At 39.9% G+C, this 27,772-nt stretch overlaps 2 protein-coding genes across 3 annotated transcripts in view; both read left to right on the forward strand.

Moving 5' to 3' along the window:
- The first annotated feature begins 10,972 nt into the window (after positions 1–10,972).
- Positions 10,973–24,342, forward strand: GPRC6A (G protein-coupled receptor, class C, group 6, member A). Of its 2 annotated transcripts, XM_014964493.1 has the most exons (7): positions 10,973–11,029; positions 11,222–11,349; positions 12,916–13,219; positions 15,046–15,873; positions 18,387–18,599; positions 20,074–20,197; positions 21,564–24,342. In XM_014964493.1, the coding sequence occupies exons 2-7, from the start codon at positions 11,297–11,299 to the stop codon at positions 22,682–22,684; spliced, it is 2,643 nt and encodes an 880-aa protein (XP_014819979.1). In that variant the 5' UTR covers positions 10,973–11,029; positions 11,222–11,296; the 3' UTR covers positions 22,685–24,342. The 2 variants fall into 2 exon arrangements, with proteins under 2 accessions (XP_014819979.1, XP_014819978.1); XM_014964492.1 differs by having other exon boundaries at positions 11,008–11,349.
- Positions 24,343–27,189: 2,847 nt separating this feature from the next.
- The window catches only part of FAM162B (family with sequence similarity 162 member B), a 5,741-nt gene continuing 5,158 nt past the window's right edge, over positions 27,190–27,772 (forward strand). Inside the window, exon 1 of the mRNA XM_014964429.1 lies at positions 27,190–27,253. Coding sequence (XP_014819915.1) covers positions 27,190–27,253 — 64 coding nt within the window. The remainder of the gene's footprint in view (positions 27,254–27,772) is intronic.

Consider the following 27,772-nt stretch of genomic DNA (forward strand, 5'->3'; position numbering starts at 1 on the left):
GCAACAGTCAGGTTCCTGGTGGGCAGGGTGCTTTCCAAACCGCTGGTGTTAAATTAACAAGCTGGCTTGTTTCCTACTCTGCTCAATGCATTGAACCATAGGAGGGTGAGTATCTTCTCAGCCCCAGCCAGCCTCAACTGGACCTTTCCTTTACCCAGAACACCTTCAACACCACCTGTTCAACCTGCTACGTGTTTTGAAAACATCAGCAAGGTCTTTGCTGTGTCTCTTATCAACAGAATAAGCGAGCAGAACATTTGTGCAGCATTTAGCAGTGCATCCCACTGCAATCTGAACTAATGTGTGTTCCAGTTAATGGTGCACTGAAGTGATGGGTGGCTTATTATGATGGCACTCGGTGCTATAAGACACAGGTCTTATTGCCTCCTTCCAGCACGTCTGATTGCCCTTGGAAAAGTCACCTGCGCTGTCTGTAAAATAAAGCTAAATTATTCCTCAGGTTCGGTTGGCCTTTAAGTCTTTTTGGGGAAGAACTGTCTCTTATTATGTATGTGCCTAGTATGGTACAGATCCTCTCAAACTACTGTAATATTATAAGTGATAGTATATGCAGTTTTTTTCTGACTTTTCCATGCAATCCTCCTGGTATTCTTTATAAGGATTCCACAAAAGCTTAAGTCACAATACTTTTACTTCAACAGTAAAGGGAATCCCATAAAAAACATTGTTGATCTCATACTACTTTCTATTTTGGGGTGAAAAATGATAAGATGTGGTAACAAAGACCAGCCTTTGGTATTTATCTAGCTATGTTTTTAACTTTTCATGTATATGCATATAAACTTGCACAAAATAGACATGGATTTATCTGCTCGTTTATCTAAATTCCAATCAAATACTACTGCTACACTTCATTAAAAACAAGGCACTTGGACATGCACTGTTTACAAAGGAGGGAAAATATAAATAAACCAGGCTGAATAAGAGCTCGATCTGGAGAGAACAAGAAAGCTCCGATGGGAATGAAATTCATTATGAGAAACTCTGGAGATTATGTTCCTTCAAAACATTTAGTGTTCAATTGATGGGATTAAACAATTCTGACTAAAAATCACATGCGAAACTTTCGTTGAACGCTTATATATTCACTTAAGAATGATTTTTTTTCCTCTGGTATTTTATATAGCTCATAAGAGGCACATTGCTGATTACTGAAATAGCAACAACTTCCTCAAATCCTCTATTAATGTAGTCCTAGAAAGGCAGTTTGAAGAAGTACTTTTAAAATTTCTGTGCCTGTTAGTCTTCAAACAAGGATATTATCTGTAAAGTGAGCATAGAGAAAGCTGGGTGCTTATGTGCAAAAGGGGTTAGAAGAGAGATTGCCAGTGGCAGTGCATCTGTGTTAAATCTCCTGAAACATAATTTTCCAATTAGCGAACACAAACCAGTGATGTACTCTTTTTATCCTCTTTACTTATCTCACAGAATAAAATTATTTTTAAAGTGAATATTTGTTTGAATATATCTTCTTTAATTTTGAATGTCTCTTCAATTTGTATTTTCTGATTACTGTGCAGTTACTATGCCAGAAAATGCAGAATGGCTCCAGCCTTAGAGAAGCATAACCATGGCCAACCTCCAGGGGCCAGAGTTTGGGATTTTCTGTCCAAAGCTGCTATAGAGAATTTCACTTTTCTTAGAGTACATCACTGTCCAGAAGTAAACAGGACCAGGACGAGCACTCCTTTTCCTTATCCTATTATAAAGGAGATTTTCAGATGTTCTTTTCATTTTGCCTCCCTTCAGAGACTGCACTGTTTAAAAGAGTTCTGTCATTAACAAGTCCATTTAATTCTTAAAGTAATTCTTGTCAGTAATGCTAGGGAAGGGGTTTTGTTTTGCCTCTTATTTAACAGTGGACTGGTCATTTAGGTATCAAAATAAAGGCTGTATAATAATTACTACTAAGAAGATTTACTTGCCATTATAGTTGAATTTTTTTGGTTTTGTTTTGGGTTTGGGTTTTTTGTGCATAAGAAACAATAACGGTGCCATCTTAGTCTTGGAATATTTAAAGACAAGGGAGTCTTTCACTGGCATTCAAACTTGACATCTCATTGTGTACTGCTCTTTATATTTTAAATCAGTCCACCAGCGAGCATTGAACATTAGTGTGTGGTCAAAATGCATGATCTGTGCAAGGGCAGAGGATGGGAGGGATAAGGAACTGTTTGACGTACATATACTGAACCATGTGCCTGGAATACTATGATAGAATAGACAGTCATGCTCACAACAAAATAATTTTGCAATTGTTTTCCTTGATCTAACTGCTTGTTTTTCCTTGTTACTTGGATACATATACAAAGCTAGTATTTCTTGCATATTTCTTGCAATTTCCATTTTCATTTTTTCATTTTCGTTCTTCTGTTAACATTTATATCTTAATAATGCAATGCGTATGTTACATTGCCATATATTAAAAATGCTCTTTTCAAAGACCTTGGTAATTAACAGATTGCATTGTGTTTTGAATCTGAAGGTATGTCGGTGCATTCCTAAACATGTTAGTCTCACAGTTAATCTGGAGATCTGTCATGGTTCAGTCCTGGAGGGTACAGGTCAGTCTAATGTAGCCAAAACACCTCTGCAGATTTAAGCTGTGAATTACTCTGGTGTAATTCAGAACATCATTTGGTTTTCTGTTTCCTAATTTCTCACTAATGAGCTAGGACTAGATATGGTACCTGTGCAGAGACCTTTCTTACTGCCTCACTTCCTCAAATCATGAAATTATGAATCACCTTTCATTAACCTATAGATGTATTCACAGTCTCTAATGAGAACTAATAGAAATGCTACCTACCATCATCACCTTCATCATCATCATTATCATCGTCATCATGTTTTTATTGTGTCTGGTTGATAATTTATGATTGTTCTTATGTGGAAATAATTACATTATCCTTTAAAAATGAAACACTGACTCAAAAACAATGAGAACATTGTTTTTGTGGCCTTTCAATGTATAAAGGGGTCTTACAGGAAAGATGGAAAAAGACCTTTTACCAAGGCATGTAGTAAAAGGATGTGGGGTAAGGGTTTTAAACTGAAAGAGAGGAGATTTAGATTGGATATCACTAAGAAATTCTTTACTGTGAGGGTGGTGAGGCACTGGAACAGGTTGCCAAGAGAAGTTGTGGATTCCTCATCCCTGGACGTGTTTAAAGCCAGGTTGGATGGGGCTCTGAGCAACCCGGTCTAGTGAAAGGTGTCCCTGCCCATGGCAGGGAGGTGATTTTTAAGGTCCCTTCCAACTCTAACCATTCTATGAGTCTAAGAATTTCTTGCCCACGTACAGCTTCTTAGACAAATGTATGTTAAAGAGTTCTGGATCAATGTAAAAAGAACAATTATTCTAAAGTTTTAGAGAAAATAGTATCTGTGTTTCAATGTATTTGAGATAGATGAAGGATTTTAACAAGTTTAAAGTTATTATTAGTTCATTGTACAACTATGGCAGCCATTGGTTATGAAATCACAGCTGTAGTTTTCTTAAAATCAAGACTATTTTTAAATTTACGTTGTGGTTTTCTGAGGTGCCTCACAAATATGATTTATCACTAGGAATAAACTGAAAATAGAACTTCCCCAATGAGTGATGGAAATCAATGTAAACAAGTTGATGTGTGAAAAGAGGGAAACCATACTGATTTATAAAACCCGACAAAACAAATGGGAAAACACTACATGCACTGGCCTCAAACTCCTAAAGTTCTTTTTTCACTCTGTCCCTCTGGATTATAAAGCTGATATAACACCCTTTTGCTGTTGAAGGAAGGGAAATCTTTAGAATAATGTGTAGTACAAGCTTTTATGCTTATCCTTTCAGATTTTAAAGTGGGTCCATCTAACAGAAAACACTGGTAAAGGAAGCAACCTTTTAAAAATACAGATATTTAAATACACCTCTAGGCAAACACTACCTTTCTCTTTTTCTTTTTCAAATATAACTTCCTTGCTTTTCTATGAAATGATACAATTTCTGTCTTGCAACGTGGCTATAACCTTTTCATCAACACAGGTCACAATGGGAGTACCTGAAAATTTCAGGAAATTTAATGCCTGAAAATGTGTTCTGGAGAGATATAAAATAAAAAGCTGAAAAATATCATAGCTAATGCTTATTTCTTTCTGTCATTTCATTCTTTCATTGATTCCAGACAATTCTCGCTGCTGATGAAATGGTTATAGCCACACTGCAAGACAGAAATTTTGACTGATCATGGTTTTATGCACTGTTTACTACTCTGTATTGTATTTCTAAAAGGTGTGGATAAACAGAATGCTCAGGGAAGTAGTTGCAGATTAATTATTTTATCCATTCTTGGAGTATGTCCTCAAAGACTATTTTTTGTCAGGGAACAGAAATGTCTTAAAGCAATGTCTTGTTTCCTATTTTCTCATTAGCCAAAGTTAGTAATACAGTATTTTTTTGTATGTGAGCTCTCCTTAACCAGCAGTGCATAATATTCTTTAGGAGGTGTCTTGAGTGATAAATTATTCTACAAGAATTTAAGAGTGAACTTCTTAGCAGAAAACATTCCCAATGGTTTTAATTTGTGAATTATTTTTTTCTCAGTCTTTGACTCTGAAGACTGAAGTCAGTCTCTAGAGTGACTCCTGCAGACTTGCTGTTTGGGGTTCTTTTGCTTATCTGAAAGGAATTTTTATGAGTGTCACCTGTTCTGCCTGTACTTTCTTTGCAGATGTATGTTTACTTTTATAACACAATCAGTTAAACCTTGTAAGGTGAGCTGAGATCTTTTAAGATCTCAGAAGAAAACCAAAATAAATAAAAAAGTCAAGAATAAGGGTGACAATGACAACCTTGAGTCGATTCTCAAAAAAAAAAAAAAGTGAAAAAATAAGTTGAGAGCTGAAGTCTTAAGATCCTAAAACTTTTAGAGTAAATTTTAAATGTATTTAAGCATTAAACTTGAACTGAGTTAACTAAGGCGTAAAACCTTCAGGAATTTTGGTCCTTGTCTGCAGAGCACCTTACAGCTGTGTAAGGAGCTCCTAGCAGCTTACCTCTTGTACAAACATAAGGAGATTTAGGTTCTCAAAAACAGAGTCCCCCAAGGCCAGCTGGCTGAGCTCGGGGATGCCTGCAGTAGCCTGTACTGAGGGAAGCCTCAAATCCCACTCAGCTCTTCTGCAGTTTGGCACCCATGAACATCATCCCTTCCCCACAAAACACCACTGGAAGCAGCGTTATCACAGAATCATGTAATAGTTGAGTTTGGAAGGGACGTCTGGAGATCATCTGGTCCAATCCCAAATTATCTTGCTCTGTGTCCAATCACTCCAGTGTTCAGGGAGAAGGTAAAACAGATATATTCTTGCTCAGGTATGTGGTTTCAAGACAGTGACAAGACAGGGACTTGTATGAAATCAGGGCAAGTGAAAACCAACCCTGTCCCTGGTGTGCTGTTCTAGATCTTGCCAGCCAGCACATTTGGGAGACATGGACTCTATTTTCTCTTCTATCTGTAGAGGTTTAAATCTGTGTTTTCCAAAAGTGTTCTTGATAAAGTATGCTGAGGGAGGGAAGCAAATGAATTCTCATTCTTTCCTATGCTGATGTGTGCACAGGGTAATTGAAGGCTTGAGCCAGAAAGTGAGTATTTCTATATCTTTTGGTGATGAAGGCATTCCCCTAAAAGTTGGGAATTCTTTCCGTCCCTGCTCCCAAAACTGAACCTTTTTTCATTTCTCTTATTCTAATCACTGCATAATATTACCAGTTCTCTTTCAACTCCAAGATTACTGAAGAAAAATCTCTCCCATTTTAAAAGGAATTTATGTGGTACAAGTACTGTAAGAGTTAAAAAATCACTAAGTACTATTTTGCAAAAGTGATTTAATGAGAATAGGCTCAAGGTCACCAAGACGGCTATTTGGATTTAGGTATCTACTCTTTAACAGCCTATATTCAAAGTTAACATCCTCAGATTCCCACAGTCAATTCCTTTGGAAACGTCCAAAAATCATAACCCTTTATATTTTTAAATCCCTGTAAACATAATTCTATTTGAAGGTGTATTCAGTGTTAATAATGTTGAAAGATTTGACATCAACTTTGTATCTGTTTGCCACCAGGATATTTATGTGAGATGATCTCTAGCCTGACTTTCTTGCAGATACTTGTCTTCTTAGCTGGGTGGGATAGGAGCAACCTTGCTAGATTATTTTGAAAAAAAAAAAAAACAGTTCATTTAAAGAGAAATTCCATTTTGGAATGACTAAAATATTTTTCCTCAACATCAGAAAAATCACATGCATGAGTCTTCATGTCAAAATTGTATTTGACATGTATTTGATTTAATTTAAGTATAGTAAAATATAAGAGAAAGAAACTGAATGAAAGAAGCATCTCTATTCTGAACTGAAAAAAAAAGTAGAAATTAGTTGTATAGCCCCCTTCACAATTCTGCTTTAATTTCTTATAGCTCTACTGTAGCATAAATATCCAAGGTGCACTGAATATGCGGAACACTGACTATTGACTTAAACATTTTCCAAAACAGAAATTACTGTGGGGCTTCCCAGGACTGCCCTGACAGTCTAGGCAGGAGGTTGGAGGCACTGTCACAGCCCTCCTCTAGGCAGATGTTCCAGCATCTTAGTTTTCCACCAGAAGTACCCCAACAAGGCCATTTGCATTGGGGTAAATTCAACTTCCAGCAAACATAAAGAGGCACATTATAACATTGTGACCTGATAAAGAAAAACAGGACTCGTCCTCTCCATCGTGCAGCTCAGCTGACACGCTCCAGAGGACAAAACCAATGAACTTGAAAATTGAGTTAGTTTTTCTCGCAGGAATTAATGTGACTGTTTGGCTTCCATCCAAATTCCCTTTCACTGTTGATGTGGTTTTAATTTTACAGAGGTCTTTTTTTAATAACAGGCCACAAATCAAAATAATAGGTATTTTCCTTCCCGATCTTTAATTTTAGTATTCAATATTAAGCTATGTAGGGTCCCAGTAAATAGAATAATTTTTTTAAAGATAATTAAAATTAAGTAATGCAATACCTGCTTCTTTTGGTTTTGCTCCATTGTTAAAACTTCCTTAAAAGAAACTCAGTAATCCAAAGTCATTGGGCTAAACACAATGGTTCTATTGGTCTAGAAAACTGGCAATCCAATTCTTAATGTTTTGACCTCTAAAACACTATTTACTGTCTTAATTAGTATAGATGCAGTCTATCATATTGAAAGGAAATGGCTCCATGTACTGTTTGCATGGAAAAGAAAATCATTGCACAAAGGAAAATTCCTTCTTCCTGGCCTGGTAGGTGTTAGTGTACTCATTGGTAATGGCTTTCCTGCTGGAAAAATGGTTGCTTTTGGTTGCACAGGTTTTTTTACTGGTGATTTTAGAGAGCAGTTCCACACATGTTTTCCTTGATATTTCTGGTTTATGAAGTGTTCCCCAATTCTGCTCATAGACAATATATAGTGAGCTTCACACTTTGAGTCTCTGGTTTTCTTTACAGGAGATTAGTCTTCAACTGGCCTTTCAGCCTTGGTTATGGGGTACACCAGCTCTCATGGACTTCAGTAAGACCATGAGGGAGCAGCTGGGCTACCTGGGAGCCTTCCAAGCATGCTGCTTACTGCCCCAAAACACAGGCAAATGGAGAGACGGCTTGCTGGCCAAAGCAATGGGACACCATATCAGCTCTGAAGTAGAAGGAAGATTGCAGTAGACACAGTTATTTCTGCTAAACAGCTCCCTGGTGGGTTAAGGCTTCCTCCAACCACAACATTTACAGTATTGCTGGACTCAGTTAATGTGATGAGTAATACGTTTTTAAACAGACACCTCATAGAAGGTGTGTTCCTTTATTGCAGCACTGATTTATATTCAGACTTGGCTTAGTTTAGCTTGTTTTCTCTTGCCTGGTTCTTATGTTACTTATTACCTATATAAAAATATCCACTATAGTCGGGGGGGTCACCATAAGTGAAGGACAGCAGTTATTCTGTCCTATAAAGAGTTTATGTCCTGAATGTAAAAACAGTATTGTTTTCTTTTCACAGATATGATATGAGTCCCAGAGCTGGGACTCTTTAGTCTGGAGAAGAGAAGGCTGAGGGGAGACCTTATCAATGCCTACAAGTATCTCAAGGGAGGGTTGAAGGAGGAGGGAGCCAGACTCTTTTCAGCGGTTCCCAGTGAGAGGACGAGGGGCAACGGGCACAAGTTGGAACATAAGAGGTTCCACTCAAATATGAGGAGAAACTTCTTCACGGTGAGGGTGACAGAGCCCTGGAACAGGCTGCCCAGGGAGGTTGTGGAGTCCCCTTCTTTGGAGATTTTCAAAACCCGCCTGGATGCAGTCCTGAGTAACATGCTCTAGCTCTGGGCAATCCTGCTTCAGCAGGGGAGTTGGACTAGATGATCTCTATGGTCCCTTCCAACTCTAGAAATTCAGTGAAATTCAGTGAAATTCAGTGAATTAGAAGAAAGTTAAGTCTAGTTTCAAGGCATTTGGCACTACTTAATTTGTGAGAGAGGTAGAGCCTTTCAGAAGCCTGGCTGTGAATGCTTGACTAGGGTTGGGAAGTCACGGCAGAAATCTGTGCAGATCATGCACAAAAAATCAGTGTCAGAACCGGGAACAAACCACTAAGTTCAAAATTCTGGCTCGTCTTTTCTTTGTGGCTCATGTCTTCCCCAGGAACGCCACTAAATTTTAAGCAAAGAAGTCACTGTGCTATACTCTTAATTCTGTTGGTACTTAAGTGTCAATGAAAAAGGGTATTTGTGAACAGTTAATTCTGCGGGTTGGCTGAGCTATCTCTGTAACACTTCTAAATACTTCTCATCACTAGCAGTAATTATGAGATATAGGGCTTAAAACCAAACAACAACAATAAAGCCCCTTGACTGTGAAAAGTCTCTACTCTGTGATGTGGATGTACTCAATATAGTTGAATTTAAAGCACACCTCATTTCATGGTGCTTTTATAAATAACATGAAATTATGCACCATTTATATGTGATGTTTATTTTGTCAACTCCCACTTTCCGAAGTGACCAAGTAAGGATTTTTGTTTGTAGGTAAAATCCTCTTCCATAGAAAGTATTAACTTTTCAGAGACTGGTCAAAGTAATTTATTTTCTGCTTCTAATCATAAATTATAACAAATACGAAATTTCAAATTATCAGTACTGTGTTTCCACTGAATCCTTAATGCAATACTTAGTGTTAGGTCCTTAAAATTTACATTTTATACTAGAGGCAAATGGTTGAGTATTTCTTGTGACTTAAGGAAATGACGAGCTCCAACTTTATGCTTTAACTACATAAAATATACACAATATTTGTACACAAAGTTATATGCAAAGTCAGGAATAAGGAAACACCAGAGTATGCAGAGCCAGGCTTGAGGGTGCATTATCTGGATGTAAAGGAATGACTACATGAATGTTTGTAACTGAATGTCTCATAACTCAGGGCCAGAGTCCGGGTACTCTTACGCTGCTATAAGTCAAGAGAAAAGCCTTTGGAATAACCAGAATTATTCCAAGTCAGTATAGAAGCAGAACAAACTGGTATCATCATCTGCCCATAGATGCATGTGATCAGATACATTAAAGAAAGTGCAGGCAGCTGTTTACTATAAGCCCTGACCTGGCAGTGAGAATGCCACATGGAAAGAAATAAGGTCGATGAAAGAAAAACAAGCTGTTATAACAAAGAAGAGGCTGAAGGGTGACTTAACCGGGGATTAACATTTGCATTTGCAAGTAATATGTCTGTTACATTTGAATTTGCAAGCAACATCTCTGTTGTAAATGGATACTCTAACTACAAAGAGACTAGTGAAAAAAAAAGTAAAATATAATAATTCAAATAATCTGTATGGTATGCATTATGCTTATCAGAAAGAATATGTAACAGGCATCTCATTTCTCTTTTTTCTTGCCAGAAAACAATCCTTGATTCAAATTTTCTGTGTAAAACCCAGCCTTATTTATAGTACAATTGTAGACAATAAACACTATTACTGACCCCATTCCTCTGAGAATCTTTTGGCATAATACCAAAATAAACAAAATCTGAAGAAGTCATTATAAGAAAATAGACAAACAAGCCAATGTCAAGGACAGAAAGGGATTATTGTCAAATTTGTGTCTCTTACAAAAATTGGTGTTAATTAGTAGCACCAGTCATATTTCTGTCCGAAAGAGGTTCGCTTTGGTGTTTATGGTTGCAGTTTCTGAAAGCTGAGAGTCCAGATGTTGCTTCTCTTTTCCCCCAAGTTCCCTTTTGGCGCAGCATCCAATTCCTGCAAATCTGAGGGGAATGATGGCACTGAGAACAGCTGCTTCCCGGTCCTCCCACAGCACGGGAGCCCACGTGCTGCTGTCCTCAGACAGAGGCAGAAGAGAGCATGCTTCCCTCCTTCAAAAAACTAGGACTAACATTATGTTTTCCCATAATGTTTAGCAGACGTAGCCTGGCTTGTGAATACAGAACCTGACCCTGTGTGTGAATCAGAACTATGAATTTTAGCTTATCCAAACTATTTTTATACAAATATTTTGAAAATAAAAAGAAAAGGGTTGAGAGAAAAACAGTCTTTTGATAGTTTTGGGGTTTTGGGGGGGGTTAGAGTCTGATCTAAAGCACATTGTGGCAAGGGGATTTTTTCAGTACTCTTTGGACCAGACCCTTAAAAAACAGTCACAGCAATATCACTACGGTATTACAATTGCTTCTTCTCACCATGCCTGCAGCTGGAAGGTATTCAAGCCAAGCCCAGATTTATACCAAAATATTTGCTATGTGTTTCATATAAGGTGTAATAAACTTTGAACACAGCAGAACAGACTTTATGTCCAACATTTCCTTTTAAATGCCTGCCTCTTTGCTCTCACACCCCTGCGCCCTCACATTTTACGTGCCAGCGTTGTTGTGTTGCTGGAGTACCTTCAACAAAATAGCCCCAGCCAGTGAAGCAAGCACAAGCACTTTCTGAGGTGTGACTGACTGCTGAGTGCAGCCCTTCTCCTTTGCTGCTGTTTATAGATGACATAGGAGCCCTCGTTGGCCCTGCCGCTCGCTTAATTGACTTAAAGCTGGTAGTGAGCAAGGGAAACAGAAACATGGCATTCGTTACCTTTTTGATCCCCTGCTTTGTGATCGGCGCTGATATGGTTTTCTCTTGCCAGAATACTGACGACTTCGTGGGTGCCAGTTCTCCGGGGGACATTGTCATTGGAGGCTTGTTTGCGGTCCACAGCGAAATGCTGCGTCCAGAAGAATATCCCATCAAGCCAGTAATTCAGAATTGTGCTGGGTGAGTAACACTGGAAGTTACATACATAGCAAAGAAGAGATTACTGACATCAGGCATGTGCTTCTTATATTAAGATCAACAAAATCTGTTTCTCTTGCACTTCTTAGTCTTTAAAAAGACCTTGGACATCACATAAATTCCCTGTAAATTAATACGGGATGACAAAATATGGTAAAGTTACAGTAAAAAATAGTGTAGCTGCCTGAGGAAAGGAATGAGCATTTGATCCTATTGCAGTCTTCATATATAACCAAATAGCCCTGGAGGTTTGTGCTGAACAATCATTTAATTTCCATATAAATGCTAATTTTTTGCTATATGTCTGAAGTACTCTGCTATGCAGCTGTTTGTTATTTGTTACGGGGTTGCACCTATGTGATTTGAACACAGGCAGACTGCTCCATTTTATCTAAGCACATATTAAAGTATGTCCCCTGCCTCACAGGGCAGCTCAGTTGTAATCTATGACAGTACCTTGCTGACTAGATTGTAATTATTGTTGTAATTACTGTAATTATTAAACTTTGCATTATAATTGTGGCATTATATTATAGGAGAGACTCTATATAAACACCATGTCATGTATGCATTCAGGTTCAGACTGTGGATCAGAATATTTATTTTGTTGACTCCAAATCCTATTGTGCTTGAAACAACTAGTTTTCTGGAAAGAATGCAAAGCAAATCTGGTGAAGAACTTCATTTTAAGTACATTATAAAGCTTTCCTGAACCCAGGAATTCCAAATATGCATTTTCTTTAATTTTAATACAGGTGCAAATCCTCAATTTTTCTTTGAATTTTACGTGCAACTTAATCCTGCGTCTGAATCTAATGTTGATAATTTTGTCAGTCTTTCATTCTTTTTCTATGAAGTCATGAACTACTTCAGGTCCATTTGAAATTTAATTTGTTTGCAAGATTGGTGAATTTAAGAGAAGCTTCCCTGAGAGGAGGGTTGGTTTTATGGCAGACATTTTGTACTGGCACAGTTGTGATTAAATATCTGTTATGATATCCACTGGAGATAAGGGGAATAGCTGTATTCACTTAATCAGGTTTAGAGAGGATTTTAAGAATGTTGGTGCAACTGCTAGAAGACCTCAACCTCTGAAATGTTTTCTTCTACTCTGTAATATTTAGTCCTTTCTTTCCTCTGTTTCATGCTTTTGGTGACAGCAAATACATTTTTAAAAAGCTTACTTGGCAGATGGAGTAAATTGAAACAACCCCACTGACTTTGACAGATGCCTCCTGAAGACAGCACTTACAATTTTTACATATATCATGAAAATTTGAGGTTTAGTACCTGCTTTTTCAGAAAATAATTTTTATTAATTTTAAAGTTTGTGTTTATTTCGTTTAATCTCCCATTTCGGTGAGGCAAAAATGTGTGATTTCTAATCTTTTGTATGCTAAAAGCCAAGGAAATCACACAAAACATACTATCCATTCTTTCTTTCCCATAGTTATCAAGTTCTAAAGGATGTGCTCAAAACAGATTTTGCTTTGGCCTTGTTCCCAGCAATGTATTCCTCTAAAATCAAACTTCTGTGTTTCCTGACAGCTTCGAAATTCAAATTTTTCTTCAGACCCTTGCAATGATACATGCTATTGAAACGATCAACAATTCAACGCTGTTATCTGGAGTTACGCTGGGCTATGAAATCTACGACACGTGTGCAGAAGTTACAAAAGCCATGGCATCTGCTCTGAGGTTTCTGTCTAAATTCAATTCTTCTGAGGGTGCTGTAGAGTTCAAGTGTAACTACTCAGACTACATCCCGAGAATCAAGGCAGTCGTTGGAGCCAGCTACTCGGAGGTCTCGATGGCGGTTTCAAGGCTGTTGGCCTTGCAACTGATCCCACAGGTAGGTTTGAGGGAATTGTGTCATTTTGGACAGAGGGTCAAATTTGCCATGCTTAGAATGAAGGTGTGGCTCTGACTATAGGGACTGCAAAAGCCATGTGTTTGCTACAGGGCAGGATTTGTCTCACTCAAAGGACATCAGGAGAGCTGTGATTCTACTCCAAATGTGGGGCTTGATTCTCTTGCCTAAGCAAAGGCAGTGAGGACTAGTTTATATGCCCGAGGCGTGTGCCTCCAAGTGCTATTTCAGGATGATGCCTGGCTCTTGTCAGTAGTCAATCCTGCATGGTTGTGCCAGTTACTCCAGTGTACCTTGGGTGACACTTGAGGATTCTGTTCAGGCAAAAAAAGTCACACTTACCACTGCACTCTAGTCTGGCTGGTGGTGAATATGACAATCCCCATCTCAAGCTGAAAAAAAAAGAGAATTCAAATTTGGCCAGAAATTTGGAAAATCTCACCTGCCTGAGAGAGATTAGATGTTGGAGTCTATTATAACTGTGGAGAGGGAAGTGAGGACTATTGGTCTAAAACACAGTTTGACTGTGATACTCTTCAAGCAGTTGTAGAAAAGAAGGAATACAACTCCCACTGCACTGGTCTTTCCCAAAACATCCTGCTCTGTTTCTGACCTCTAGGACTAGCCCAATCCCAACCTTGCACGTAGGCTGGTGCTTCCATTTCTTTTTTCACCATTTCAAGAGAGTGGGGTCATGGCCAGGACCAACAAGGAAAAAGGAGATCCACACTATCCTGTGTCGCATCCTGGGTTTGTCAATTTGACATGTTACCTCACTGCAAAGTAGCAACAGAGTAACCAAACACATGGAAAAGCCATAAAATCTGAACTAAAAATAACTTCTGAGTATTCTCCTCTTCAATTGTAGGAAGTAGTTATGGCCTCCAGCTTCACCACGGGGGTTATGTTAAGTATGAAAATGAAAATGCCACACTTGAACATAATTAAAAGGCAAGTGATGAAACAAATCTGCATTGGGGCATAGAGATAGAAAAGGTGACACAGCATATTTTTCTCATCAATAGCATCTGCAATCTTCTGACATCAGTAAGACTTGGTGTCCCTTCCAGAAAGGTGACTGTCATTTTGGAAAGCTTAGATTTATTTTTTAAGAAATGTAGGAAATAAAACAAATCCTACAAACAAATATGAAAGGATTAAAACTAGGGAAATTTAAATAACAATGTTGCCTTAATGTTTTTCTAGCTACACTCACAAGAAAAGGGTAATAAATCTTTTATATGAAAGAATTATAACATTCTGTAGTGTTGGTTACTGTTTGTTTTTATGGGAGGTCTTTCTAACAGACTTATGATCCTTCTAAAAAATTTAGTAATTAAACCCTGCAGAGGAAATATATATTTGGGTGAACCGTACTGATGCACTTGGTGATAGAAAAATACTGCAAAATGCAAATTGAATGGTGACTCAAACAATATTTGATGCTTCCAGTGTTTTAAATATTGTTTTGAACAGCATGGTGGTGGTATCTGAACAGAGCAAACCAAAATCCTTATATCAGCATAATTGTTGTATCCATTTTGAAAGGTTTTATCCTCTGCTGTCATTACCATTGAAGTAATTATGTGGATGAGGATGGAAATAGTGGAACTGGTACTGGGCACGAGTCTGCATCTGAATAGCAGGGTGAGGGAACCTGCCCCATTTGGCTGCACCTTGTTGATGTTCCCTCACAGGAAGAGGGAGCCCTGGGTCAGGCTGATGAAAAAGCAATCATGGCAGCTTTGGATCTCTTGGTGTCCTTTGGAGGAGATCGCCTCCGTAACTGAATTGTTCGCTCTTCCTAGGTCAGTCCCGTGTCATCAGCTGAAATCCTCAGTGACAAAATCCGGTTTCCTTCTTTCTTCAGGACTATCCCCAGTGATTTCCATCAGACAAGAGCAATGACCCACTTGATCTGTGAGTCTGGATGGAACTGGATTGGAGTAATAGCCACTGATGATGACAATGGGCGGTTTGCTCTGGAGAGCTTTGGGGTCCAGGCCATGGCAAACAACGTTTGCATAGCTTTTAAAGAAATGCTGCCTGCCTACCTCTCTGACAACACCTTTCACACCAAGGTTGATCATGCAATTGAGAAGATTGTCAAGGAAACCAGAGTAAATGTTATTGTTGTCTTTATGAGACAATTCCATGTGCTCAAACTATTTAAGAAGGCAATCGAGAGGAATGTAAATAAAATCTGGATTGCAAGTGATAATTGGTCGTCTGCAGTCAAAATCAGTACAATTCCCAATATCAGACGGCTGGGGACCATTGTGGGATTTGGATTTAAAAGCGGAGACATCTCCCCATTCCAAGATTTTCTGAGAAACCTTCATGAAAAGCCCACTGACAACAACAAGTTTTTAGATGAATATATTATGCTTTTGTCAGTCTGTGCACACCTGGAATACTACGACTTTCAAATGTGCATTTCAAACCAATCCCAGGATGATCTATTGCAAAACGTTGAAAAAAAATATCAGGTCTGGAAAGATGATTTTTTGAATGCTAACATTGAACCAGGATTTATCCACAGTACTGCGCTTGCAGTCTATGCCATTGCTCATGCCATTAAAGGGCAATGCAAAGACAGAAACTGCAAGGATCCCTCTGCCTTCACTCCCTGGGAGGTATGATTTTAATTCTTTCATGTCTCATTCTCTCTGCAAAACTTTCATCTCATTTTTGCTCCCACGTTCCTGGATTTACTATCTTGGCCCTTTTACTAAATGACTTTTTATTCCTATTCCTGCCTTTCTTCACCAAACGAAACCACAGACTATGTGCTGGAGCAGCAGCATCTACCTGCAGCAGTGCTGAGAACTAGAATTCAGTTTTACTGCCCCTTTTTTTTTGGCTCATGTAGACACAGAAGCTCCTGGTGCTAAGCCATGGCTACGATCTGCTGTAGATACAGAATGATTATTGTATTTCACATACAGACAGCTAACTGCATACCCACCATCTCCTCCTTCATGGGTACAATAGCAATGGCTGTAAACGCGTGACTCCATGGGTGCAGAAGGCATCTTTAGCTACTGGTGTTCATTAGCTACCCTAACATTTCCCCATCACCCTCAAAGAGCACACAGAGAAGGCACCAGGTTGGATGAAGGCTCCAGTCTACAGGCTCCTTGCTGGAACACCTTGTTAGCTTCTCATGTGGGACAGAATAAAATGTATAGTCAATCTACAGTTGACACTATCAGCTATTCAGCTACTAGTGGTTGGTCCTGTTGCTGAAAACATTGTAATACACAGCTATGAGTGCTTTTGAGATATGAAGGTATTGCAGGATGGGTGCATTCACCAAAGAGTTTTGATTTTTCTCTCACCATTGTCTCTGTTTTGTCTGAATTCAGGTATTTTCCTCTATAATGTATCTTTACTTGAAGGTGAAAATGCAACAGACTATTCCTCTCTCTGATCTTGATTTATACTGGAGTGACTGGTAGGACAATCAGACACAATCTTTAAGATGGGAGAGGTACTTGTTATCAAACTATACTGGGTGGGAAAAGAAGAGGAAAAATCAGACAAATCAACCTGACCTGACCTTTTACCCAAGAACCTGCTCAGGAGTATTCACTTTTACACACTTTTACTCAGAGGATTAAACAAAGTTCATTTAAAAGTCAAACAACCACTGACGCACTCTGACTTGCTCTGACCTCTTATGCTAGGTCAGGGCAGGTCAAACCAAGATAGGGGATTTGGAAAAAAAAACCCAGTAACAATCAAACTCATACATGAATTTGTTAATGCAAATGGGAAAAATTCAGGACTGGTCTGCAGGGGATGCGACTTTATGGAGCTGCATTTGCATCACTGCTGAATTGAATCCCAAACTAAAACTCCCATTAAGAGCATAAGAACTTATGCAGAAAACCAAAAGAGAGTTATTCTCCATGTGCTGTTTTCATAATACTTTTCCTCTACACTGAATTTAAACCCTCCAGAAATGGATATATATACATAAAGCTTAGGGTGAAACTAATCTGTATCACACATCTCCATATATAGAGAAACGACAGAGGTATTCGTGCTACAGCCTTTGCAAAAATAGCCATCAGTTAAATCAAAATGTTGATAATTATTAGCCCCTTCTGCCTGAAGCTCAATATGAATTCCAAAAGCTCTGTTGTTCCCATATTGTTAGAGAAATTATAAAAATGGAGAAGGGAAAGATTAAATGACTAGCCTAAGTATATACAATAACAAACTTCCTATTCAGTCTCACAAGACTGCAACATCCAAATTAGGTGTAATGTAGGTTAGAAGCATACTTGTTCATAATTGGTAGAGATCCAGTAAGAGTATATGAAGTCTGAAACAAATGGCACATTATACATGAAATAGTTACATTTTATATATGCCACGTGTGCTATACACACATAGATATACATGTATATGCCAGAGCCTTTTGAATTAATACACTTGTCAGTATGTTGGTTAAATGTTACAAATATCACAAAAAGTTCCCTGTAAGAGTGTACTTTGAAAAGGGCTGTTAAATTCACCAAAATCTTATCTTTTTTTTTCTTGTTAATTGATCCCTGTTGCCAAGATTTGTTAGACCTGCAAAGGGATAAAGCCTTTACTTCAGTTAAGAACCACAGTTACCAAGGATAGTCCTTGTATGGTCTCCCCATGAATTGGGAGTGAGTTATATGTGCCTAAACCTGTCTTTTTCTAAATTTACACAGAACTTTTTGATCCGGCTGTTTGGGATAAGGGAGAGAGAAGTTTCACTCTGTTGAACAGAACAAAAGAGTTCCAAAAGAGTTCCAAAATGCCATTGTTTCTTGCAAGCAAAAAATCTTTTCTTTCCCATGATTGTACCAAAATTTCCAAGGCTAGGAAAAAATACTTACATGAGTATTTGTACACATTGCATAGAGTTAAGAAACTCTGGGGTTTTTTTTATTAGTAGATATTTAAGGTCAACTGGATTGTCTGAATAATATAATTCTGTGTAGGATGTGAAATTAAACACTTATAAAGATGACTTTTAATTTTAAGGCCTCTTTTACACCTAAAAAGCAACATTTCTTTTTAACTTGATATTGTCATAGAGATCTTAAACTATTGAGTTTAACACACTGACATGACACTGATGTATGTTATTGTTCCTTATGTTCAGCTCCTTGAAAAGCTTAAAAAAGTTACGGTCATTGATGATGATAAAGAAATCAAGTTTGACCCCAATGGAGATTTGAGCACCGGTTACAATGTACTTCTTTGGAAAGAAATTGATGGCCACATGGAAATCACCACTATGGCAGAATATGACCCAGAGAAAGGTGGCTTTATCTTTGAGGATGAGGAGAAAAAAAAAGAATTTCTGGATTTAAAGGTAACTTTTCATTTGTTGACGTAACGTGTAAAATTTGTTTCATGTTTTTCTTCTCCCTCCAGTATTTGCAACTGAAGCATGTGTCGGATAGAAATCTCTCTTGTAGTTTCATGTTCTGCTTTTAGAACAAAGAATCCTCTCTGGGTTTATCCAACCACCTTCATGTACCTTATACTAGCCTGCAAGCAGGCTCAGTGATTTGAAATTGAGTTATTTCTCCAGAATGCTCCCAGAAAGTTTCCTAAGATGAGCAAATCGGAAGTTATGTCTATCCTAAGGATGCTATTCCAGAGTCTTGAAAAGGGGATTTAAAATAAAAAATGACTGTGTATAAAAGCTTATGTAACACCACCAGTTATTTTGTACATGAAGGCTCATATCTGTTGACTTTACTGTCAAAAAAAAAAAAAAAGAAAGGAAAAAAGTATTGTTGATTATTTGCTCCTGTTAAAGTTGAGGTCAGCACGACTACAGGAGTCTGAGGCAGGTGGCACCACCAGGACCCCTGGCACTGGTGGTGCCACTGCCAGACTAGTGGGTCACCCAGGCCACTTCCAGCTAGAAAACTTGTTGTCTGTGAATGGCTGAAGGTCTTGGTTCATCGTGCAGCTCTGTGCTGCAAAGTATTCACCACTAATGGGACGGGGAAAGGCTGCTCACTGGGTGGGCTGACTTCAAGTCTCAGTGCGTGGACTCAGCTGAAAGAAAAAATGAGGGCAGAAGAAAACCTCAAATCTTGCCCCTCTTTGTGGTGGCAAGGAAATATCTCCACCTGTTTGTGAGCACCATCCTGGAGGGAGGAGGTAGAGCAATGTCCCTCAGGACTACTTCTCCATTTTAAAAAAAAAACTGTCTTTGGAAAGAGGACCTGAACTCAGACCTCAAGAGAAGGCCCAGATCACCCTCCTCCAGGGTGGTGTTTCATGACTCGGGGATGAGCTGCCAAGAGTCAGGAACATTGGAGCTGCAGTGCAGAGCCCGCCAAGGTGTCCCCAAGGTGTCCCAACTGAGCTGAAGTGTCTCCCTCGAGGCAAAGCGTCTCCTCTGGGCTCAGAGCAGCTGAGCAGGGTTTGGGGATCCCATTTGCTAAGCAGTCCACTTGAATCCCCTGTCAGATGCCTCTAGGCTTTCTTTGGAACTGATCCTCAGAAGTCTAAATCCCCTGTTCAAAGCAGGATGAGGCACTTTGATCTCAATCTTAAAGGCACAGACAGTTCCAGTGATTGGCACTCTGGCCAAGAATTAAAATTGTTGGGTAGATAATGTCCCATCCTGTCACTTGACTGTGCTGAGAAAATGCAAGAAGCATAGATCCTGAAATGCCTTTTTTCAGCATCACTTTCAGATTCCCTTAAAACATGTTAGGTACAAAAAGACAGTCCAAATTGCAGAGTTATTGGAAATTTATTTTGATGGCTCTTAGTAATTAGTTTGGCATGAGCTGATTTTTTTCTTTGTTTTCTGCACACTACAGAAGGTTCAGTCAACATGCTCCCAGCACTGCAGGCCAGGACAGATGAAAAAGGTTACAGAAAGTCCACACACATGCTGCTATGAGTGTGTTTACTGCCCAGAAAACCATTACAGCAATCAAACAGGTAAGGAATTGTGATCCAAATAAAGGTTTATTTAGACAGCAATACAATTTGTATGTTTGGGTATAATGTGCCTTGGAAACCTTGGGTATAATTTTGGAATGGGGTTATAATATTTTTTTCGTTCTTGGTTTCCCAAAGATGAGTGTTCAGCCATAAAACTTGGTTTAAATGCTTTTTAGAAGACCAAATGTAAAGCAATTAGATTTTCCAGGTGACTAGCATTATTGTTCATTAGAATAGAAAGTCTGGCTGGTGTATCAGTAAGATTGATTCATTAAAACAGCCTTGCTTCCCTGTGTTTCTGCAGTACCCCCAGTCCAATAAGGACAATTTTTTTCCTGTGAGGGTGGTGAGACACTGAAACAGGTTGCCCAGGGCAGCTGTGGATGCCCCATCCTTGGAAGTGTTCAAGGCCAGGCTGGATGGAGCTTTGAGCAACCTGCTCTAGTGGGAGGTGTCCCTGCCCAGGGCAGGGGGATTGGAACTCGATGTTTTTTGAATGTCCCTTCCAACACAAACTATTCTGGGAGTTTATGAAGTTCAAGGGTTATGTATTTTGCTTAGCAGCATATTTTTTGTCTTACCAAGGAGTACTGTGAAGTTTGATCTAACTGTTACAGTGATATTTTCTAGTATCAGATTTGTTGTGCACTGGTTCATGTGCAGGTTTGAGCAAAGTTTTTAAATATGGAGAAGATGGAATTACGAAAGGTACTTATAATGTCCTGAGAGGAGAAGGAAATTAAATTTTATCTTTTGAATTCAAATAATTGTGAAATGTCTCCATATCAGAGAAGAGGGGTTTTACAGCAAACGTAACCTTTCAAAGCATAATCTAAAGCAATGTTTATTCTCAGTGTTGCATTTCAAAAGCTGTCTGTAAAGAGAAGGTTGAGTGGGTTTTTTTTTCTTGTCAAAATAGGTAAATGAAAGAAACATAGTTCCTATTTCTGTAAGATTTTAATCTCAAGTGATTTTTCAGGTTTCAGTTGAAGTTTGCCTGTCCAGAGCTTTGCCCATGTTATTTATCACCAGGCAGTGAAGACCAAGGCAGTTGTAGGACCCTGTTCAAGCCCCCTGTCCCCTCCCCTCCCCTGGCTACAGGCAGCCCCTGCTCCCAGCTGGCAGGCACTCATCCTTTGCTCCTTCTGCCTCTGCCACCACTGTCACCACTGTCACTGCTGCCACCGCAGCCCTGCAGCTCCTCCACCTGGATGGTGGCAGCAACGGTGGGAAGCAACCCTCAGCCCTGTCCTTCCCCTCAGCATCCCTTCCCGCATTCCTCTTGTATCTCAAGCCTCGATAATCCACTTCGCAGTTTATTTACCTGGGGTTTCTAAGTTATCTTACCTTCTTCTGCTTTCAGATATGGATTACTGCTACCGCTGTAACAACAAAACCTACTGGGCTCCCATCAACAGCACCACGTGCTACAGAAAGACAATCCATTTCCTCGCCTGGACTGACTGGTTTGCAGTTTTCCTCCTCCTCCTCTCCGCTTTTGGGGTTGTGTTGGTTTTGTCAATTAGTGTAATATTCACTAAAAACTTGAACACACCAGTTGTAAAGGCATCTGGAGGTCTAACTGTCTGCTATATTATTCTCTTCAGCCACTTCTTAATTTTTTTAAGCACCGTCTTCTTCATAGACGAACCCACAGAATTCAAGTGTAAAACTAGGCAAGCCCTCTTTGGCATAAGTTTTGCACTCTGCATTTCATGTATTTTAATAAAGTCACTAAAAATTTTACTAGCCTTCAGCTTTGATCCCAAACTGCAGAATTTCCTGAAGTGTGTATATAAACCTGTTCCCACTGTGGTCGCCTGCACTGGAATTCAAGTTATCATTTGTACCTTCTGGCTAATATTTAGGACGCCTTTTGTAAAGCAAAATTTCTCAATCCCAAGAGCTATACTTCTGGAGTGCAATGAGGGCTCTATTGTGGCTTTTGGGATTATGTTGGGCTACATCGCTGCCCTAGCCTTCATTTGCTTCATATTTGCCTTTAAAGGTAGGAAATTACCAGAGAACTACAATGAAGCTAAATTCATCACCTTTGGCATGCTGATTTACTTTATAGCGTGGATTGTATTTATCCCTGTCTATGCAACTACATTTGGCAAATACCTGCCAGCAGTGGAAATCATCGTTGTTTTAATATCCAATTATGGAATCCTCTGCTGCACTTTCCTTCCAAAGTGCTACATCATCATTTACAAGCAAGAAACAAACACAAAATCTGCCTTTCTCAAAATGATTTACACGTACTCCTCCAAGAGCGCGGGCAGCGTTGCTGTTAGTCAGATTTCTTTGGATTCAAAGTCTTCCAGCTCCCGAGCTACTATCTCAGACTCGTGTAAATCTGAGAGAAACTCTGTGAATGGAAACTGCCATTTCCAAGTGCCTGGGCAGAGACTCATAAAAGGGAAAGTTCTTCCTAAAAATACAGCCAGGGCTCTGGCCAGGAAAAGACTCTCCAGCATATGACTGGCCAGTGTTAACGTACTAGAAGATGAAAAGCCATATTAGGGAGCTATTTCTCTTTCAGGTCTCTTTCCTTTTTGGCATCCCCAAAGAGAGCAGGTCACATGAAATGCCTTCTCCTCTGGTACTTCAGCAGTTCTCCATTACCAGATTTGCAAGGCTCTCCTTGGCCATGGAGCCCAGCCCCTGCTCCTGCTGGCACCCCGAGGTGTGGTCCCCCTCTGCAGCTCCCTCCTTTCCCCAGCCCCTTCACATAGACCTGCAGGAACTTCTGCAGCCTCACTCCCCCCGAGTGAGGCAAAAACATCAGGAAATCATTATTTCTCACAGACTGTAGGTGGGAACATATGGCTTTGCCCCATGTTTTTTACATCTTGATGCCCATTTTTTAAAGGAGCTCTTCTTCTCACCTCGATCTGTTTTACAGATCAAACAGAACCATCTCCCAGCCTAAGATTGTTTGCTAGGATAAACATGCTCAGTCCTTTAGTCTCCACTTTTAAGATAGGCTTTCCATTCTCCTGAACATACAACCCTTTTCACTTGGTATCAGGGAATCTTTTTTTTTTTTCCCAAAAAAATTGCACACCTTATTCCAGACTATAGTAACTTTTAAAGTTCCTTGTAATTACCAGGATGATAATAACTTGAGACAAGTTTATATAAAAATTAAAGAGTTTCTCTGGAGCTCTGCAGTTATATATATGGTCAGCTGCTTTTTTTCCATACTCAGAGGAAACACACTGATTCACCTCATGTGCCTCCTCTGATTCCTCTTACTAGAGGATGTAATGTCAGAGTGTAATATAGAACTTATACACTAATTGATTCCTCTCATTAGCATAAATAATATAATAACTGTGACCAGCATGAGCGCATCCTGGGAATTTTAGATTTTTTGATACATATTTTAAAAAAAACTATTTTCAACAAGAAAATGACAATGCACCATGCTGATATGCAGAAATAGCAGAGGAATGAAAGGATACAAGCTGCACCGGAGGGGTCTCTGCTCTGTAGCCCCCCCTCCCCCAGCAGTGTTGTGCCTTCTGCACGACAGGAAAAAGGCACGTTCAGAGAAGAAGGAATTTTTCTGTTGGGGTAATGGTACCACAAGAGCCTTTTCAAACCCTGAACAGCAGGGCTATGCTGCCAGTCCAGGACTGAGAATACTTTTCTGTGTTCCCAAATCCCATGGCCCAGACCATAGAAACATTGCCATTTTAATTTCTGTGCCATGTTACTGTGAAATATTGTTAAATTCTTTGAGTTTTGTCCATGCTTTTTATTTAGATCTGGAATAACTGGATGATGTGGCAGACCAAAATGAAATGAATTAGATTTGGTGTTACACAGACATATTGTATTATTGTTATGTACAATTTATCTATTTTTTCTAATTTCTATTTATATGTTCTAACCCATATCCATATAATTTTTCCACTCATATTTTGTTAAAAATACCTATAAATCACATTTCAGCAATGGACACAGGAAATGAAATTACTGTGACATGTAGACTATATATGTAATATATATCTATGAAGACATTTTTAAAGTAATTTGAATGGCAAGGGTGCAATTAATATACATATTTGAGTAATTATGTAAGTTCTGCAGCTGATTGGAAGAATGAAGCTTTGCACACATGTATTTATATGATGAATGTTGTTCGTACATGAGTTGTTGCGAATACTGTTCTGAATATGAAATTATGAATTTATGTATTATAAGGTTAAAATTCCTGCGATTTGGCTGTCATTGCAGCAAGAAGTGTCTGCCCAAAGGAGAAGCAAAGCTTCCATTGCACAATGACTGTCAGTGCTCAGCTGGTTCGAGAAGTCAATTTGACTTGGATGTTGTATGTGTATTTATTATTTTCAAAAGTGTTGAGCATGTTTCGTCTTGAAGATATAAGGAAAGGAAGGGAATGATTAAAGCCATATTGTTATTTTAAATTGAGTTTGTTTACTTAATTTCCTTACACTTCCCTATGAACTTTGGTTTGGTCTTGAACAGCAGCAATACATGCACATGTGCAGTGTTTCCACCCAGTAGATCTCAAACTGCTTCTTGTAAAACTCCTTTAGGTTGAGAGCTAAGTATGGTAGGGCATTCCCCCTGCAGGACAATGAGGAAAGTATCTTGAGGAAGAAGGTGTGGTGACAGCAATGTGAAGGTCTCCACAGTGGGATCTCTGAGGAAAGACATTTCACATGGCAGAATTTCAAAGGAGTCCTAGATTCTACATCTGCCTCTCCAGCTGCTCAGGTCTTCTGCATAAGGCACAGTCAGCGGTGGAGCTGGGAGAATGTAACAGTTAGACTTGGCAGAAAAAAGAGATGCTGTACCAAGCTGTGTGACATATGTTTTTAAATCCCTTGTTTGCCAGAAGCAAGTGATTATATGTAGGTAGAACGTAAAGAAATTGTGCTACCCTATACAGAGAAACCAAAAAGCTGGAAATGGGAGTTCATGATGCTAAAGGAAGCATTTGCACACATTTCCCTGCCCAGAACAGTAAGTGTTCCAGCAATCTAACCATTCCTGTTACCAGGCACGGGGACATTAAATGAGCCTGGGGGACATTAAATGAGCCTGAAACAGACTGTCACCCCCAGAGCAGAGAACAGGAATCACCTTCCCGAGGCACAGTGAGGTCTCAGCACAGCCCCCCCAGAGCCATGTTCTGTAGGTCAGTCCGTGTGGGGCCAAAAGGGTTAGAGCCCGCCCTGCTTGCTTACTTTGGAAAAATCCCCACTTTCCAAAATGCTAACGCTCTTAAGTGTCCACCTGCACATTTTCCATTCCCAAGAGCCATAGAGAGGACAAATGTCCCCAAATACAGTGCTGTCCCCTGAGAAGTCAAGCATGAAGATGTCATTTGTGGAGCTCAGTGGGAGGCAGTCCTGGTTGTAACTACTATTTAAGGTTTTGGGGTTTCATGTCATTCATTGTTAATAATGCTAAATGCTTCTCCAGTTCTAATTCCCTCAAGATTTCAGTAGCTCTATCTGTGTGATGCCTTTCAGTTGTCCATAATCTTTCGAGCAGTTCTTTGGTGAGTGCTGAGAACTGTTTGTGTGAGCTCCAGGATTTCTCCCAGCAGCCCTGCAGACGGCCGTTGGAATTACAATGACTCAAAATGTGTGGGTTACCAGCATGAGGAGCAATTAACAGGAGCACCTGGGATGCTGCTCCTGATGAATATTGTCAAGTAACCCAGATCAGCTGTGCTGATTCTTCCCACCCATCCCAGCTGTGTCTCCAGAGACAAGGAGAGCTGCTTTACACCACACCACTCTCTAGGAGTAGGAAGAAGGCAAAGGCAAGGGGGCTATGGACAGGTTATAACCCCAGTACCACCCCCTGGGTCATTTCTGTTGATGTATCTTCCTCTCCCCAGCAACATCCTGAAATAAGGCAGAGCTGCTTGGTGAGTGTGTGTGTGCGCAGAGAGGTGCATACTTTTCCTTTTCATTATTTTCAGAAGGACACGAGAAAGTCAGTGTGGAGCTTTGATGCAGGGACCTGGTTTCTTCTGTTTAGAGAATGATTCGTTTGCAAACAGAAACTTTGCTCTGAAATAGAATGTGAGAAGATTATTATTTTTTTAAGTTGGTATGAGTTAAATGGGTTGGTAAAACATGGCTTTCATGTTTTACAATTATGAGGACATATTGTTACATTAATGATTTTGGAATGGAAACTGTACATGTGTGAATAAGAAAACATCAACATGGGACTACTTAGTGAAAAGAAAGTGCTTTTTTGAGTATCTTTCTAGAACTAAATGTTATCCAAACAGCATTCAAAAAAAAAAAAAGCCCTTTTAATATCGAGAGGTCACCAGAGCTCACTTTGGAGATAAATTTCTGATTTCTTCTACTCAACACTTTGCTTTCAGGAAAAGCTGCTTACCTCTGGCTCTGCTTCTCAAAATAGATAACTGGAGGTTTTGGCTACAAATGGTCTAAGACTCCTTGTCCATGCCATCAGGACAAGCACAGGGCTTTAGCTGCTGCTGGGCAGTGATCCATCCCTGGGGAGCGGGGCTTCCTCCGTTCATCCTCTGGCTGATGGATGTAGAATCCTCCACTGGTCAGTGCATTGGACACAGCTCTGTTGAGACACTGTTGGGCTGGCACCACCTTGGCACGGGCTGTTGTTTACTGAATGTGTACTCTGTGCTGAGTTATCTGAAATATTTTCTTCAATGATACTTTTGTACTGAATTTTTCTATTTCTTTAGAATAATAAATAGAGAGGTGGTGGAGTCCCCTTCTCTGGAGATTTTCAAAACCCGCCTTGATGCAGTCCTGGGTAATGTGCTCTGGGCAATCTTGCTTTAGCAGGGGAGTTGGACTAGATGATCTCTAGAGGTCCCTTCCAACTCTGTCGAATCTGTGAATCTACAAATTTACTTTTAGTAAAGGTTTACTGTGTACAGGACGTAAAAGGGAGGGAAAAAAAAGTTTTTTCAACTGAAATAAACAGAGAAGCGTGCGATGAGAATCGGTATATCTGAACCTTCTGAGGGGGGTAGAAGGACAGAAAGAGGGATGCGGGCAGGTCTGTGCTACGGGGCCAGAGTCCAGAACCTTCTGAGAGGGGTTATCAGACATTGGAATGGGCTGCCCAGGGAGGTGGTTGAGGCACCATCCCTGGAGGTGTTCAGAAGACGGGTTGATGAAGTGCTGGGAGGTATGGTTTAGTGATGATGCTCCTTGTTTGTTGTGTGGGTGTCTATTTTTGTCAGTTAGGTTGACGGTTGGACAGGATGATCTTTAAGGTCCCTTCCAACCTAGAAGATTCTGTGATTCTGAGAGGGGCAGAAGGACAGAAAGAGGGATGCGGGCAGGTCTGTGCTACGGGGCCCGAGTCCGCCCTGCGCTGAGCCCTGACGCGGAACCCCCGCGGCTCCTCTTTTGATTGAACTGCGCCTGGAAGGCGGGGATGCTGGGCGGCTGGAGATGTGCGGTGTGAGGCAGGACGGCTCCGCGGGAGGACCGGCCCCCGCCCCGCCTCGCCTCGCCCCCGGGGGGCGGCTGGAGGGACGGGGACCGGCACGGAGAGCGGGTCCGGGGCCGC

Source organism: Calidris pugnax, unplaced genomic scaffold, assembly GCF_001431845.1.
Source record: "Calidris pugnax isolate Ruff unplaced genomic scaffold, ASM143184v1 scaffold219, whole genome shotgun sequence".
NCBI lineage: Eukaryota > Metazoa > Chordata > Aves > Charadriiformes > Scolopacidae > Calidris > Calidris pugnax.

Coding starts and splice junctions, on each gene's coding strand:
- GPRC6A (XM_014964492.1), top strand. CDS start 11,156: ATGGCATTCGTTACCTTTTTGATCCCCTGCTTTGTGATCGGCGCTGAT. Junction 15,874..18,386: donor CTGCCTTCACTCCCTGGGAG/GTATGATTTTAA, acceptor CCTTATGTTCAG/CTCCTTGAAAAGCTTAAAAA. Junction 18,600..20,073: donor AAGAATTTCTGGATTTAAAG/GTAACTTTTCAT, acceptor TGCACACTACAG/AAGGTTCAGTCAACATGCTC.